Below are 17,915 nucleotides of genomic sequence, written 5' to 3'. Positions count from 1 at the left end.
TGTTTTCTGTTTTTATTATTTCTCAGAGTAAAAGAGAACAAGTAATACAGCAGTGACTTTATAATTCATAATGTGAGTAGTGTGGTGAATCATACATTTGGCAGCCGATGCCATGTGTGAGAATTTGAGTTGTACTGAAGTGGTTAACCTTAGGGTTGTGGCCCCCCCAAGGGAGCCATGGCAAGAATTTAGTGTGGATATAACCTGCTGTTACAAATTATATATTTCTAAATAATGTGAGGAATACCGAATATAAAGAAAAAATTCCATCACCCTATCCTGGCAGAAGATAATCTTGATTGTCAACTTTGTATTAAAGCAAAGGGTTTCTTTTCATCAACATTTTATAATTATTATTCTTTTTTTTTTTTTTTTTGGTGGGGGGGTGAGGCAGGGTGGGATTTGGGAGAAAAATGAAGGAAAGTCACACAAATCTTGAAAACTCGTGACGGGGGGTGGGGGGAGTGAAAATGGTTGAGAACCACGGTGCCAAGCACTCTGTTACATGTCTCACTTGAAGGGCAATACCTGGTTACCTTCCTATCAACCCTTTCGACACAATGACATACTTTATAGATTCTGTAGTGGCAAAATGAGGGTCTGGAGTTCCATCTTCATCTCACATTAATTGATCATTTGGTTTAACATTGTAAACTCCCCCTATCAGGAGGCTATGGTGGTGCCCCTTACAGAGGACTTTATAGTAAAGAATTTAAAGAGCCATGCCCTTGGTCCAACTCACTGGCAGTAGGGTTCAAACTGACATCACTTCAATCTCCACCACAAGTAGTGACACTCTAATCTGCTTGGCCAGCAAGCATCCTCATATTAATTACATACATACATACATATACCAAGGCTTTTTCCCCCTTCCAAGGGAGGTAGCCTATTCTTTCATCAACCCTATCTTTTTCAGTTCTCCTCCTCACTCATATTAATTACAAAATTTCTAAAGTTGACACAAGAAGTTCAAAGATTAAACAAGACTTTTTTTCTTATTTTTTGGGAACCAGGGTTCTGTCACTAAACAAAATCTTCAAGAATTGGCTAGAAAGGTGACAAACATATTTCAAATGATAACGCCTTCACTGTGGCAATGTCCTCTTAACTCAACAGATTTGGCTAACACTGACCATAACAAAATATACAGAATACATCACTGCAGCAATGGCACTGAAAATAATTGCTGTAACAGGTACCTTTCCTTACTAATACTGATAATGAAATGTCACTGTATAAAGCATGTCACCATGTGATCGAGATTATACTGTAGGTGTATATGTACATACCAAAGGCTTTTCCCCTTTAGTACAGAGAATGGCTAAGTCAAAACTTGCTTCACTTCTTTATGGGGGACAAATTAAGTCAACTTTTATTATGCACATGGGAACATACCATAAGAACATAAGAATGAAGGAGACTGCAAGAGACCATAAGCCCTACACTAGGTAGTTCCATATCCATTACCACCTGTCATCCCCACCCATAAAATTGTCTAATCATTTCTTAACAGGGTGGTGGTAATACATGAAACCATTAATTGAGAGCTCACTAGTCAAGTATGTTAGGGTGTCACTACTTGTGGCAGAGGTTGAGGTAGTTCAAACCTTGTCACTAGCGAGTTGAACCAAGGGCATGGTTTATTAAATTCTGAGCCACAAGGTCCTGTGTAAGGGGCACTGTCCTACCCTGAAGATAGTATGGGAGTTTTGCGACATTAAACCAAATCGTTCACTGACGGAATATTTTTTGCAATTTCTATCCATGGCAATTTACCTTTAAGTGACAAGTCCAGATTCTTTCAAACAATACACACACACGAGATCACTGCAGTGCCAAGCTAAAGAATGATACGCCAATTGTAATGAACCTGTCCTGTGTTGGACACGGGTCTGACGGGTTTGTCAATGTACCAACTGCCCTCAGCGTCTTGGGCCAGGCAACTTGTGGAACAGTATGGAATCTGCAGCAAAAATCAATTGCAATACTACAGTTTGTTCCTTGGTTAACATTATCAATGGTGTGCGACTAACAGTAATCCTAAGTATTACACTGTACCTGTAGAAACGAATCGCATGGCTTACTTTCACGACATTATTATAATTAGGATTCTGACAGCTTTCAAGAATTATATTACGTAAAATTACAAGAGGACCCTCCAGTCGTACACCATGATACCAGAGTAGGTAGCTGGAGTAACACATGGCTCATCTAACTTCCATCCGCCCATGCCGTCACTGGTCATAAGGGCAGTGCATCCATATGGAACCTGTTTGCCACACCTTGGGCTAAGTGAGTGAGCTACGACTGATTGACATTTAAACTAACAGTATTTTGGACGAATAATACAAATCTTTTAATGGCATAGTAATAAAAAATAATAAAAAAAAATAGAAGCCCATCTTATATCTGTCATTCTAGTAGCTGATTATATTTTAAAAAGTGATATATCAATTATGGCAATACCAAATAACCTATTATAATAATATCTTAGTATATGAAGTGAATATAATTGAGGATACTAAAATAGAGAACAAAATATATATATACTGTACTAGATATAAATGCCATAGTATAAATAAGGACATATCATGTCATCAAAATTAACTTTTTTTTTCTATTTCAAATAACTCCTGTTTATACAAAAGGGGTAAACCAACTTCCATTGTCAGGCTTATCTATGTTTCCCTGATGGCAGCTGGACCTGGTTTACTGCCTCGCCACTTCATCATACAGCCCCGACTCCCCATCAATCCAAAACAATTTATGGAGCAGAAGAAAAGAACATCCCCTCGACTTATGCCACCCTTTCATCTGTTCACAATTTCTTTCCATTCACTCCTATCTTTTGCACTCTCTTCCTTACTTGACAGACAACCTCTCGTTCCTCTCACCTTAGCTCCACTTGGATGAATGGTTATTGCTGTATCCCATCCACTGCCCTGGGTCAGAAACAATGCAGCAAGACACAGTACATCCACAGCAAGTCCATTTCACTTAATCAGTGAGCTTCCCTTTTTGCCTATCATATTTCTCGAATAAACACACATACCAAAAGACCTGTTCTCTCTTGTATGGGAAGTAGCCAGTCAAGACATGTACTCACCCTTCACCCATTTGTCCTCCTTTTATCTTAGGTCCTTGTAGATGAAAGGCTATCCCTGCCCCTTGCCCACTGCCTAGATCAAAAGCAATGCAGCAAGATGCAGTACCTTGACAGTAGGGCTCTACAAAGTTGGTTTATTCCTACCACTATATTACACAGTGAGCCTTCCCTCACACCCCTTATCCACTAATGAGAAATATAAAGAGAAGAGAAGAAAAAATCCCCTTGGTCCATGTCAATTTATTATTCATTCACAACCACTCCCCACTCAGACGTATCTCTTGCACTCTCTCTTCCCTGCTCAATAGACTCCAATAGACCCTTTTAACAAGATCTTTACCTCATCCATCCATCCCATTCTTAGTCTCATCAAATTTACTTCATCAACTATTTCTCAAATACTTATCAAAAAAACCTGATCCATACAACCCCTACCTTTCCTAAACCCACACTGTTCCTCACCAATTACTCCCCATGTTTCTCTCCTAAACCTCTCAAGTAAAACCCTCCCAAAACCCTTCCCAACTGCACTCAACAAATTGATCCCTCTAAAATTACTACACACATTTGTCCCCTTTTCCCTTGTAAAGTGGAACTATACAGGCAGTAGGACAGATATGTGAGAAAGCTTTAGGAAAAGGTAAAGATGTTTTTAGGCTTTTATGGATTTGGAAGAGGCTTATGTGGGAGGTTTTGCAAATATATGGGATTGAGGGAAAGCTGTTAAGGGTAGTCAAGAGTTTTTATGAGAGTAGTAGAGCTTGTGTGAGAATTAGAAATGGAGAGAGTGAGTGGTCTGAGGTAAAGGTGGGAGAAAAGTGGGAGGTGAGCCAACTGTTATTTGCTGATGACACTGCACTTATGGTAGGGTCAGAGGGGGGATTAAGGGAGTTAGTGACAGAGTTTGGGAAGGTAAATATGGGTAAATGGTGACAAGATGTACATGGTGAGAAGATGGCATCAAGTTGGAAGAAAGTCTGAGAGGAGAGAGATTGGAGGAAGTGGATAGCTTTAGGTATTTGGGGTGGCATGTTGTAGGAAAAGGAGGAATGGAGGTGGAGGTAAATTGTAGATTGGAAAAAGCAAGTACATGCCTTGGGGTATTGAACATTGTAATTTGGGAATGGATGCAAAAGGGAGATTATATGAAAGGATGATTGTGCTGACAGCACTATATGGGCCAGAAACTTGGAATTTAAGAAAGGCAGAGGAAAAGTTTGAATGTGTCTGAGATGAAATGTCTGAGAAATATTGTAGGGGTTACAAGGTTGGATAAAGTGATGAGGAGCTCAGGAGATTAAGAAGAAAGCTGGGGTGGAAAAGGAGATGGCAGATAGGGCTGATGAAAGAGTATTGGAATGGTTTGGAAGGATGGAAAGGATAAAAGAAGAAAAATTAGTAAAAGAGGTGTGGAAGGCAGAGGTGGAGGGGTGAACTTGAGGAGATGACGAGGATGAGATGGATGGATGGGCTGAAATAGGCATTGAACAAGAGGGGAATGTCTGTTGAACAAGGAAGGGAGAAGGTAGGAGATGGGGTTCAGTGGAAAATGGCTGTGAATTGATGATACTGTGATGAAAGGAAGGGAAGGAGTGGGGGTGGGGGATGGGGGTGTTAGGGAGTAGTTATGTGTGAATGATATTTTGACGAGCTCAAAGGGATTTCTCCCCATCTTTATTTCTGCATGAGGGGACAGAGAGGGTGGGGAGATACTAATCAAATGAAATGGCCTTGCTCTGGATATGCTGTGTCTTGCTGCATTGCTTCTGACCCAGGGGAGTGGGCAGGATACAGAGATCACCCGTCATCCATGAGGAGCTAAGATGAGGGAGAGAAAAGGTGGGTGGGAGTGAAATGGGTTGGAATGGCTATATGCCTTTTGACTTAGCTCCCCTCTGGTGAAAGATGAGAGGGTGGAAAGGGGTGGTGGGTGGGAGTGGTTATAGGCCTTTTGACTAGGCTACCTCCTTAGTAAGGGGGAAAAAGCCCTTGGTATATAGATAGATGATAGACTTATCAAATATCTTCCTTTATTCCTCCTCTATATTCTAAATCTTGCCCTATGCAGAGCCATGGGTTCAATCACTTCATGCAACCTGCATTCATCCCCAGTACCTATTACTCGTTACCTTTTTCATTCCATCCAAACACTGACTTGCCTCCATTACTCTGTAACTCATTGCCTCACCCATTCCTCCATTCATTGGTACATGCAACCCAACAATACTCTCCTTTTCCTAAGTCTTTCATCAAACACTTATCATTAAATTGATCCTGCTTCATACAATTAAACATACATAACTAACTTCTTTCCTATTGAAAAGGTACCATAAATCTCATTAAATGCATCTGGCATCGCCACACAGCCAAATGGTATATCTGGAATTAGCCTGAATAAAACAAGTTCCTAAATAAGGAGTTAAATTAATATAGTGCAACATGTCACATGACTTCTAACAACAACTAGTAACCTTAAACTAGATAGGAGGAACTTGACAAAGAACATTAAATCTGAATTAGTGAATACCTTTTTTATAATGTTTGTCATCTCGTGGGCAGATCTGGGTGGTCCTCCGACTAGCTGTCTTGTGCAAACATCCACACTGGCTGCATGCCCCACAAGCAGAATGTTGCCACCTATATTCAAAATGTTTAATGTTGCATAATGTTATGAATGGTGTGCATACATACATATACCAAAGGCTTTTTTCTCCCCTTACACAGGAGGTAGCCAAAAAACAAAGGCCACCCATTCAATCCCCTACATACTCCACTTCCCTCCACCCTCCCTCTTATCTTGGCACCTCCTGGTGCTGGTGTGCACTTACACATAATAACAATTACAAAGGCTTTCTCCCTTGTAAGGGGGAAAAAGCTTTTGGTATATGTATGTCTATCTCCTTTACTACACAATCCCTAGACAACACAGAATTTTTTCCCTATGGAGACTTACGGGTGAGTCCTGCAAGAGAGACCTGGGGCAACAGAATGATAAAGAACCTTGACCAATTACAGGTTCATGCAAGTGATCTTCCTATGTACATACATATACCCAAGGCCTTTTTCCCCTTACAAGGAAGGTAGCCAAAAAACAAAGGCATAAAAACCACTCCCACCCATTCCATCCCTAACATACTCCACTCCCATCCACCCCCTTCCTTCCCTCTTATCTTGGCTCCTCCTGGATGATGGGTCATCCCTGCATCTCATCCATTGCCCTGGGTCAGAAGCAGTGGTGGTCCTACAAGATGGATATCTGAGAGAGCTATCTCCCTGCCACCCATCTTCAAAACTCATCAACACCATCTGGAAGTGCTACACTCAGTCTCTGGAGTGGGCCCAGGCTCTCTCTCTCTCTCTCTCTTTTATCAACTTCTACTATATATCCTTTATTTCTTAACACAAGGGCAGCTGACAATCTATGAGTGATCCCCTCCTCATACAACCATAAGCCTGTGTATGATATAGGTATTTGGGTATTTGGGTATTTGTTGGTGTTCCTCAAGGAGACGGGAGTGCTTGGCCAGGTAACCAAGGGAACAACAACAACGACAATACTCTCTTACACTAATAACCACTGACTACAATCCAAAGTTTCTTCCCACAGAGATCTATGGTAGGGTCTAAGGACCAATATCAGGTTTTTAGTCAAAGAAATTTGAGGCAACAATCATTATTACCATGTCTTTTATTACTTTTTCCACACAAAAAATACCCAACAAACTATACTTAAAAAATAATAATAATAATAAAATCAAATAAAAAACCAAGAATTGCATTAGCAAATGCTTCACCTTTTGATGCTGTTGTTTTGATAACACTCTGGGTAACATAAGCACTTCTGGCATAATACTGCTCACAACTCTCTTGTGTATCTTGCAGTTCTTCTGGTCTGATGAGAGGCTCATAATCTGTACAAATGTTGAAGTTGGCATTCCTGAGTTCCTCATGTGTCATCCACACTGGCATTCCTTCAGCATACCAGGCCAACCACTCAAACAGACCTGGTTCTAATTTTATCGGCATGCATTCTTGTATGCCTAAACCTGAGAAGGAAAACTTCATATGTTATAGTAAAACAACAGGCTATGTCACATCCATAACATCTGTTCAATAATATATACATACATACATATACCAAGGCTTTTTCGCCCTTACAAGGGAGGTAGCCAAAAAGGAAAAGGCATAAAATAATTTCCACCCATTCCATCCCTGAATACACTCCACACCCCTCCACCCTCCCTCTTATCTTAGCACCTCCTGGATGACGGGTCATCCCTGCACCTTGTCCAGTGCCCTGGGTCAGAAGCAGTGTCGCAAGACACAGCACATCCACAGCAAGGTCACTTCATTAAATCGGCGACCCCCCCTCTCCGTCCCCCCTTGCATAAAAGGAGAAGACGGAGAGAAATCCCTTCGGGCTGCGTCAAAATTTGCTCACACATACTACCTCACCCCCCCATCCCCCCACCCATTCCACCTCATGCATCACAACATCATCCATATACAACCATTCTCCATTCACCCCTGTCTTCTGTCCTCTCCCGTCCTTCCTCAACAGACATTTCCCTCTTCCCCAAAGCACCCTTCATCCCATCCATCCACCTCATCCTAGGACATCCCTTCATGTTCACTCCCTCCACCTCTGCCTTCCACACGTCTTCTACCATGTGTCCAAACCATCCTAATACTCTTTCGTTAACCCTATCTACCAACTCCCCTTCAACCCTCGTTCTTCTCCTCTTCTCCTCATTCCTCATTTAATCCAGCCTAGTAATCCCCATCATACTTCTCAGACACCTCATCTCAAACACATTCAAACTACTTCTCTCTTCCTCTCTTATGTTCCATGTTTCTGCCCCATACAGTGCTGTTGGCACAATCACTCCTTCATATAGTCTCCTCATAGCATCCATTCCCAAATGTCTATTCCTCATTACACTTTTAAATCCACCAAGGCATTTACTCACTTCTCTCAATCTACATTCTACCTCCACCTTCACTCCACCTTTTCCTGCCACATTTGCACCCAAGTATCTAAAGCTATCCACTTCATCCAGTCGCTCTCCCTTAATGCTCACTTCCAGACTACTGCCACTTTCACCCCTTGTACATCTCATCACCTTACTTTTACCCACATTTATCTTCAGCTTTCTTCTATCACACACTCTCCCAAACTCTGTCGCCAACTTCCTCAATCCCTCCTCCGATCCTGCCACAAGCGCAAACAACAGCTGAATCACCTCCCATTTTTCTTCATTTTCTTTAACCATCTCCAATCCCTGACCCACTACCCTTGCATTTACCTCTCGCACTACCCCATCCATGTACAAGTTGAACAGCCAGGGCGACATAACGCATCCCTGACGAAGTCCCACCTTTACCTCGAACCACTCACTCTCTCCATTTCTAATCCTGACACAAGCTCTACTACTCTCATAAAAACTCTTGACAGCTTCTAGAAGCTTTCCTCCTATCCCGTATATCCGCAAAACCTCCCACAGTGCCTTTCTGTCTACCCTGTCATAAGCCTTTTCCAGATCCATAAAAGCCCAAAAAACATCCTTCCCCTTTCCTATAGCTTTCTCACATATCTGTCTTACCACAAAAATCTGATCTACACAACCTCTACCCGTCCTAAATCCACACTGTTCCTCACCAATTACTCCCTCTGTTCCTCTCCTAATCCTCTCAATCAAGATCCTCCCATATGCCTTCCCAACTACACTTAACAAGCTAATCCCTCTGAAACTACTACATTCACACTTGTCCCCTTTTCCCTTGTAAAGTGGAACTATACAGGCACTCCTCCAGTCCTCCAGCACTCTACCCTCTCTCCAGCAAACATTAAATAACCTCACCAGCCAGTCCACCATCACTGTACCTCCTTTTTTTAGACATTCTGCATGGCATCCATCCAGACCAGGTGCCTTACCTGCTTTCATCATCTTAACAACTGCCTTCACTTCATCCTTCCTTATTTCTCCTCCATTTTCCTCACTCATCATTCTCATTTTCTTAGCATTTCCCACTGCAGCTATCCTTCTCTCCCTATCCTCCTTCACATTTAGCAACTCCCTAAAATACTCTGCCCATCTTCCTCTTACTGTCTTCTCTTCCATTATCATCTCTCCATCTGCACCTTTTACCTTTTCTTCTCTACTTGATTTGCCTCCTCTTCCTCTCTTAATTTCTTTCCAAAACATCTTTTTATTACTTTCAAAATTTTCTGTCATACTCTTACCCCATTTCACATCTTCTCTCCTCTTTGCCTCCTTTACCTTTTGCTTTACTTCTCTTTTCTTTTCTTTGTACCTCTCATATGACTCCCTCGTCCTATTTTGTAACCAATCTGTGAAAGCTCGCTTCTTCTCTTCTACAACCTTCTTTGTTTCCTCATCCCACCATTCACTACCCTTCCGTCTATTTCCTCCTGTCCTTGTTCCACACACCATCTTTGCACACTTTGTGACTCCCTCCTCCACACCTAGCTCTACTCTATCCTTCACTCCCTCCCACTCCTCCTTCAGCTTCTTGTACTCCTTCTCCTTTTCATTTAAAGAGTTCACTCTAAGCACCTCCCTACCTTTTGTCCCTTTCCTCTTCCTCCATCTATCCTCCACTCTCAACTTACCTTCCACCAAAAAATTATCTGATATTCCCCCACCCTCTCCCCTTAGCACATGTACATCCTTAACTCTTCCTGTCATAATCCTATTTACCACTACATAATCCATCAATGCTCTATCTACCACCCTTCCATACACCACCCTCTCCCATGTGTACTTATGCTTGACTTTCTTCCGAAACACTGTATTTGCTATCATCAACTCTCTTTCTAGACACATTTCCACCATCAACTCTCCACTACGATTCTTTCCTGGAACTCCACATTTCCCAACCACTCCATCAATTGGATCATTTCCTACCCTAGCATTAAGGTCTCCCAGTACTATTACATTGATATTTCTCCCTAATTCCTCTATGCACTCATCTAAATCTATCCAAAAAGCCTCCCTTTCTTCTACGCTCTTCTCACTGCCAGGCCCATATGCACTTACAAAAACCCATATCTCCTTTCCCAGTTTCACTTTCATCCACATTATCCTTGAGGAAACCTCCTTCCACTCCACTACACGTTTACCTATCTCTTCACTTTCTAGTATAGCCACCCCTTCCCTCCCTCACCCTCTCTTCACTCATGATAACCTCCCACTTACACTCCCAAACTTACACTCGCCCTTCCCTTTCAGCTTAGTTTCACTCAAAGCCAACACATCCATCTGTTCAATACAAAAAAGAAAATGAATATAAATTACTAAATGATCTATATACCAAGGGCTTTTTCCCCCTTACCAGAGAGGTAGCCAAGTCAAAAGGCATATACCCATTCCCATTCATTTCATTCCCATCCACCACCCTTCACCCTCTCTCATCTTAGCTCCTCATGGATGACAGATTATCCCTGTATCCTGCCCACTGCCCTGGGTCAGAAGCAATGTAGCAGGACACTGCACATCCACAGCAAGGTCACTTGACTTAATTGGTGACAGAAAATAGCAGAAGAAAAGTTTAAATGTATTTGAGATGAAATGTCTGAGAGGTGTGGTAGGGGTTACAAGGTTGGACAGAGTGAGAAACGATGCGGTGAGGAGGAGAGCTGGGTTGGAAAAGGAGATGGCAGATGGGGCTGATGAAAGAGTAGCACTAGGATGGTTTCAACACATGGAAAGAATGAAGAAAAATTAATCAAAGAGGTGTGGAAGGCAGAGGTGGAAGGAGTGAACTTGAGGGGGACAACAGAGGATGAGATGGATGGATGGGGTTAAACAGGCATTAAGAAAGAGGAGAATGTCTGTTGAGCAAGGAAGGGAGAAGGCAAGAGATTGGGGTGAGTGGAGAATGGCTGTGTATAGATGATACCGTGATGCAAGTACAAGAGGGGGTGGGGGAGTTAGGGTTGGGAGTGGTTGTGTGTGAATATTTTCACACATAACCATAGGGATTTCTTCCTATGTTCTCTTTTTATGGATGAGGAGACAGAGAGGATGTCCCCAATTACATGAAACAGCTTTGCTGTGGGTGTACTGTGTCTTGCTACATTGCTTCTGACCCAGGGGAGTGGGTGGGATACAGGGATGACCCATCATCCATGAGGAGCTAAGATGAGAGGGAGGAAAAGGTGGTGGAGGGAAGTGGAATCGGTGGGAGTAGGTATGTGGTTTTGACTTGGCTACCTCCCTTATAAGGGGGAAAATGGTCTTGGTATATAGACAGATGTTGTATAGTAAATGCTCCACCAGCTGGAATGATGGGGGCACATAGTGATCCAGAAACTTCTGGAAGATAAGGTTTTATTTGACTCCTTTCTTGAAAAATTACACTGGCTTAAAGATATCCTATCATCTTCACTCCTGTATTACAGCTAGTTCAGTTGCCAATTATTACATTAAACTTCTGTATCATTAGTAAAATAAGCACACACACACACGTTTGCCATATATATAAACGATATGGATGAGGGAGTGAATTGTTACATGAACATCTTTGGTGACAATGCCAAATTACTCATGAGAGTCAGCACAGAAGATTGCAGATCGCTACAAGAAGACCTGGACAAAATATGGGAATGGTGTAAGAGATGTGAAATGAACTTTAACATTAAGAAATGTAGCATAATGGAATTTGGAAAAAGCAAAAATAGAATATCGGGTCAATATAAAATTGGAAACAAGGAAGTCAAAAAAGTCGATTCAGAAAGGGACCTGGGAGTGATTATCTCAAGTGACTTGACACCTGATAAACATGTCAATAAATTATTTGGAGAGACTTTTAACTTGTTAAGATCAATGAAAATGGCCTTCGACTACATGGATGAAGAAATGGTAAAGAAAATAGTGGTTACACTAATAAGACTTAAACTAGAGTATGCTGCAACACTATGGGCACCTAGCACAAAAAAAATAAAATAAATAAAAAATAAATAAATAAATAAATAAATAAATAAATAAGAAAATTAGAAAGAATTCAAAGAGCAGCAACAAAAATGGCACCTACACTATCAAATTTGACATACAAACAAAGGTTGGAGAAATTACATCTATCAACACTGGAACAGAGAAGAGAAAGGTGATTTGTTGACCATTTACAGAATTATGAAAGGGATGGAAATCCTTTATAGAGATGACTTATTAAAATGGGACAGAAGAGAAACAAGAGGACACGAAAAGAAGCTGAAGAAAGACAGTTACAGAAGAGATTTGAAAAAGAATAGCTTCCCACATTGTTATCGATGTCTGGAACAAACTAAATGGAGAAACAGTGACTGCCAAAACTATACAAGATTTTAAGAATAAACTGGATGCGGAGAGATATGAAAATGGGTCACCACAAGCATAGCTTTCGTCCCATAAAATACAACTAAGTAAATACACATTTATGTCCAGAATTCTTCCAGTTCTCCTTTGAAACACCACTACATGGTCCATCAATATCCTCTTGACTACCCATCCATCATCCTGTCCCAAATATACATACGTTTGTCTCTTCTTGAACACCGTGCTTATTATTATAATTTACCTTTCAATACATATTTACAACTTTTTTTCTCTGCTATAGTTATTTCCTACCACCCCATATCTCCCTAGTACTATCAACTCATCCCCTACTCTGGCATTAAGATCCACAACACCATACATTTACATTTCTCCCAATTCTGCAGGTTTTCTACAAGAGAGACCAAGGGCAATGGTTTAATTTTTACACATTCATTTATATCAATCCAAAATGTTTTTCTCTCTTTTTCACTTTTCTTACTACCAGGAATGTCTGCACTCACAAAGCCCACATCTTCCATCCCAATTTCAGCTTCATATTATCTTTGATGACACTTCTCTCTACTCCGCCACATACCTGTCTCATCACTTGTCCCAAAAAAATCAAGAACCACCCTTGTGTGCTTGTGTTCAGGTCACCATCCAGCACAAAATAGGCCTAGCTACAGAAACAAACTGTTCCAAATATAACCACCACACATAGGGAGGCACCAAACACCTCATCTCATACTGCCCCACCCTTGCTATATACATACATATACCAAAAGCTTTTTCCCCCTTACAAGGGAGGTAGCCGAAAAGAAAAAGGCATAAAAATCATTCCCACCCACTCCATGGCTAATACACTCCACACCCCTCCACCCTCCCTCTTATCTTGGCACAACACAATATTTCTTCCCTGAGTGACTTATGGGGCAGTCCTGTGGATGATGCTGTATACCTGGGAGCTGTGGGTCTCCTGGAAGCAAGACCTGGGGCAATGGATTGATAACTGATTGATTACTTCTTTATAGAGCTACTCCTTCCTTCCTTGCTCCCTTGTTACTCCCAACACACTCTCCACAACACTCCCAAACTCAAAGTCACTTTTTCCTTTCAGTTTTGTTTCACTCAACACTAACACATCTATCTTTTCACATATGTAATACCAATTTCTTACATTTTGCATTCATGTGTGATATATCCACTTACATTTAATGACCCAGTACAAGGGAATCAGTGTCCTCCCTCCCTTATGCTTTGACTTTTTGTATAAGAAAAATGGAGCAGGAGATCCTTAGTTCTCTCACTGTCCCATTTAGCCACCTTCTATAACAAACATAGGTACATTATGGCAGTATTCTTCTCTCCCACCACAGGGGACCAGACAAAAAGGTAGAATTAGTGAAGTATGAAACAGCAGGTTCAAAAGGAACAGCAAATAAAAGTATCTCACCGTTCCTTTGTGAGTAAAGATTTTACTCAAGCATAGACAAATGAGGTATGGTTTTGGTCCACAGGAGACCTCCAAAAAAAGTCCCCAAGGTACTGACCACTCACCACCTTACAGTCAAATACCCCAATATGGCAAAATACAAAAACAATACCACCACAAATCTGGCCTGGATAAAGATGGATGCCATAAGCCCCAGTTCAGCATTCACAAAATAAAGACAATACATGGTTTATTTATTAAATGAATTAGGGGCAACTTCTGTAGATATGGAGATACATTCTGGGACCAAAGGTTGCCCACATGTAGGAACTAATGCTACTTATCGACTTCAGATCTGCACTGAAAACTTACCTTTGAGAATATTAGTGCAAGTTTGTACACATCGGAGAGAGGGTGAGCAAAACACGTGGTGTATCTGTATACCCTTTTCCCTCATGGCTTCACCCACCAGTTCTGCCTGAAATTCAAAAGAAAATATGAAAGAAGTGCCATGAACATTTTAAAAGGGAAACAAATGGGTGGACAAGTATGGGATGGGTGGAGGGTGGGTGGATGTTTGTCATCATATATCTTAAACATTTCAGTACGAGTCAAATTCTTGTGTGCAGTATCAGCTGCCATGTGTACAATACATCACACTACTTGCATTATAAAATATAAAGTCACTGCTGTATTACTTGTTCTCTTTCACTCTGAGTAATAATAAACACAGAAAACATGATTAAACCAGTTTACAGAATCCAGGGGTAACTCATGTACAACTACAAAAAATACATGTATAATCATCCTCGTGTATCCACTTGTGCCTCATGACACCTATGTAGGCGTCATCATACCGAAATAGTTAAACATTTCATTTGAACCACATATTTGAGAGTTAAGTACCATATGAGGACTGAGCCTTTATTAGTATGACGTTTCACTTATTACAGCTTTTTCAAGTATTTGAAAAAGCTGTAATAAATGAAACATCATACAAATAAAGCCTCCGTCCTCATATGGTGTTTAACTCATCAGTCTTGTCGGCAACTGCTACTTTCATAAAGAAAAAAAACATATTTAGTGACAGCACCTCCTGTCTACCTTTAGCTAGTGATATAGAAACAGTCACATACTAATACATACATATACCAAAGGCTTCTTCCCACTCACAAGGAATGTATCCAAAGTCAAAGGCATAAATCCACTCCCACCCATTTCATCACCACATACTCCACTCCCATTCACCACCCATCCCTCCCTTTTTTCTTGGCTCCTCCTGGATGACAGGTCATCCCTGTATCTCACCCACTGCCCTGGGTCAGAAGCAATGTCACAAGGCACAGCACATCCACAGCAAGGCTGGTTCATTTAATTGGCGACCTCCCTCTCCGTTCCCTCATGCAGAAAAAAAATGCAACAGCGACAAGAGTTCAAAAGTTTCTTCCCAGAGAGATCTGCGGGAAGGCCCGAGAACTGTTGCCTGACACTGTGGGAGTTCAGATTTCCAGTAATGACAGCTGCAGAAGGTGAGGAGCCTACGCCAGGAGGTGCTGAGTAGCTGTGGCTGAAGCTATTACCTTTGGCCTATGTGCTTGGACTGTTGGGGCAGGTAACAGTCACTGTTGGGAATTAGAGAGAAGTGCAGGATTCAAACCCACAACTAAGCAAATACGAGGCCAGCATGCTTCCACACTTGAAGCATCATTTATTATTCAACTCTGCATGAAAGAACAGAGAGGAGGGTCACCAATTAAATGAAACAGCCTTGCTGTGGATGTACTTGCTGCATTGCTTCTGACCCAGGGCAATGGGCGAGCTGCAGAAATGATCTGTCATCCAGGAAGAGCCAAAATGAGAGTGAGGGAGGGAGGGGTGGTGAATAGGGAATGGAATGAGTGGGGATGAAATGGGTGAGAATGGAATTATGCCTTTTGACTGGTTACCATTCTTGTGAAGATATGGTTTAACATCACACACTCCCCCTCTATCGGGAGGCTAGGACGGTGCCCCTCACAGAGGGCTTTGTAGCGTACAGGGGAAAAAGTCCTTGGTATATGTATCATTCAACTCCAGCCTATTGTTTCCATGTAATCAAATTCAACAAGACACTCTCTTACTCAAAGTAGAGAATGCTTCTCCAAACTGAATCAAATAATTTTGTCCTAACCAGAATAAAATCCTGAAACGCTACAACACCCCTCAAATGGCTATGTTAAAAAAATAATAATAAATAAATAAATAAGATAAAATAGAGGTAAATAACTGACCTGTAAAAGTCCAATATTTGTGAGAGGACAGTCCTTGTAGAACGAGTGAGGGCTATTGTGTCTTGCAGGAAGCTTTGCTGGCATGTTCAGGTCGGGTCGGAGATATCTGCCTGGGCATGAGAATGCACGTCCTTTAATTCTACAACTGGTAGATGTTCCTATCTCTACTCCATAAAATAGTAATGGATTTAAATAGGACAATATTAGGTTTAAGAGGCCAAGAACAGGTTCACCAATACAGTAGTTAACAGATGGAATAGATTGTCATCATGTAATGAGGGCTGAAACTATTGGTTGTTTTAAGAAAAGAATAGAAAAGTTTATGGACAGGGATGACAGGTGGTAATGGACATGGAACTGCCTAGTGTAAACCTTATGGTCTCTTGCAGTTTCCTTCATTCTTGCATTCTTGTATTATGTAAAGATGTGTTGAGATGGGAGTGCTCATAGAATGGATTTTACTTGCTACATTGCTTTGATAACTGTCCAGGATGCAACACTTCATGCCGTACTGTACAACACATTATGGAAAATTCTTTCAGTTGGTGTGGATACATGTTTTGATGAACCCATTTTCTTAAATAGAACTGCAGACTTTTATACATTACATACATACATACATATCCCGAGGCTTTTTCCCCCTTACAAGGGAGGTAGCCAAAAAGGAAAAGGCATAAAATCATTCCCACCCATTCCATCCCTGAATACACTCCACACCCCTCCACCCCTCCCTCTTATCTTAGCACCTCCTGGATGACGGGTCATCCCTGCACCTTGTCCACTGCCCTGGGTCAGATGCAGTGTCGCAAGACACAGCACATCCACAGCAAGGACACTTCATTAAATCGGTGGCCCCCCCTCTCCGTCCCCCCATATAAAGGAGAAGACGGGGAGAAATCCCTTCGGGCTGCGCCAAATTTTGCTCACACATCTACCTCGTCCCCCATCCCCCCCGCCCATTCCACCTCATGCATCACAACATCATCCATATAAGACCATTCTCCATTCACCCTTGTCTTCTGTCCTCTCCTGTCCTTCCTCAACAGACATTCCCCTCTTCCCCAAAGCCCCCTTCACCCCATCCATCCACCTCATCCTAGGACGCCCCCTCATATTCACTCCTTCCACCTCTGCCTTCCACACTTCTTTTACTAATCTTTCTTCACTCATTCTTTCCATGTGTCCAAACCATCCTAATATTCTTTCATCAACCCTATCTCCCAGTTCCCTTTCCACCCCTGTTCTCCTCCTCACCTCCTCATTTCTCACTCTATCCAGCCTAGTAACCCCTATCATACTTCTCAAACATTTCATCTCAAACACATTCAAACTCCTTCTCTCTTCCTCTCTCATGTTCCATGTTTCTGCCCCGTACAGTGCTGTTGGCACAATCACTCCTTCATATAACCTCCTCTTAGCATCCATTCCCAAATGTCTATTTCTCATTACACTTTTAAATCCACCAAGGCATTTACTCGCTTCTCTCAATCTACATTCTACCTCCACCCCCACTCCTCCCTTTCCTGCCACATTCACACCCAAATATCTAAAACTATCCACTTCCTCCAGTCTTTCACCCTTAATGCTCACTTCCAGCCTGCTGTCACTCTCTCCCCTTGTACATCTCATCACCTTACTTTTACCCACATTTATCTTCAGCTTCCTTCTTTCACACACCTTCTCAAACTCTGTCACTAACTTCCTCAATCCTTCCTCTGATCCTGCTACAAGCACAGTGTTGTCAGCAAACAACAACTGGCTCACCTCCCACTTTTCTCTGTAGGAGAGAG

General features: G+C 41.8%; 1 protein-coding gene across 6 annotated transcripts in view; it reads right to left on the bottom strand.

Annotated features, from left to right (window-relative positions):
- Epp (Ecdysteroid phosphate phosphatase) overlaps window positions 1–17,915 on the bottom strand; it is a 65,349-nt gene that overhangs the window by 6,333 nt on the left and 41,101 nt on the right. For 4 of the 6 annotated variants that reach the window (XM_076176096.1, XM_076176101.1, XM_076176100.1 and 1 more), the window contains 4 exons: window positions 16,126–16,235; window positions 14,228–14,333; window positions 6,901–7,152; window positions 5,634–5,743 (listed from right to left, as the gene is read on the bottom strand). In XM_076176096.1, the coding sequence (XP_076032211.1) occupies window positions 5,634–5,743; window positions 6,901–7,152; window positions 14,228–14,333; window positions 16,126–16,235 (578 nt within the window). Of the gene's footprint in view, window positions 1–934; window positions 2,270–5,633; window positions 5,744–6,900; window positions 7,153–14,227; window positions 14,334–16,125; window positions 16,236–17,915 lie in introns of those variants that run through there. The other 2 variants (XM_076176098.1, XM_076176099.1) reach the window with 2 other exon arrangements.

Source organism: Oratosquilla oratoria, chromosome 38 (assembly GCF_046742065.1).
Source record: "Oratosquilla oratoria isolate Oo_2021 chromosome 38, ASM4674206v1, whole genome shotgun sequence".
Taxonomy (NCBI): domain Eukaryota; kingdom Metazoa; phylum Arthropoda; class Malacostraca; order Stomatopoda; family Squillidae; genus Oratosquilla; species Oratosquilla oratoria.
Note: the sequence above shows the minus strand (reverse complement) of the source record. Positions and strands in the feature narration are given on the sequence as shown.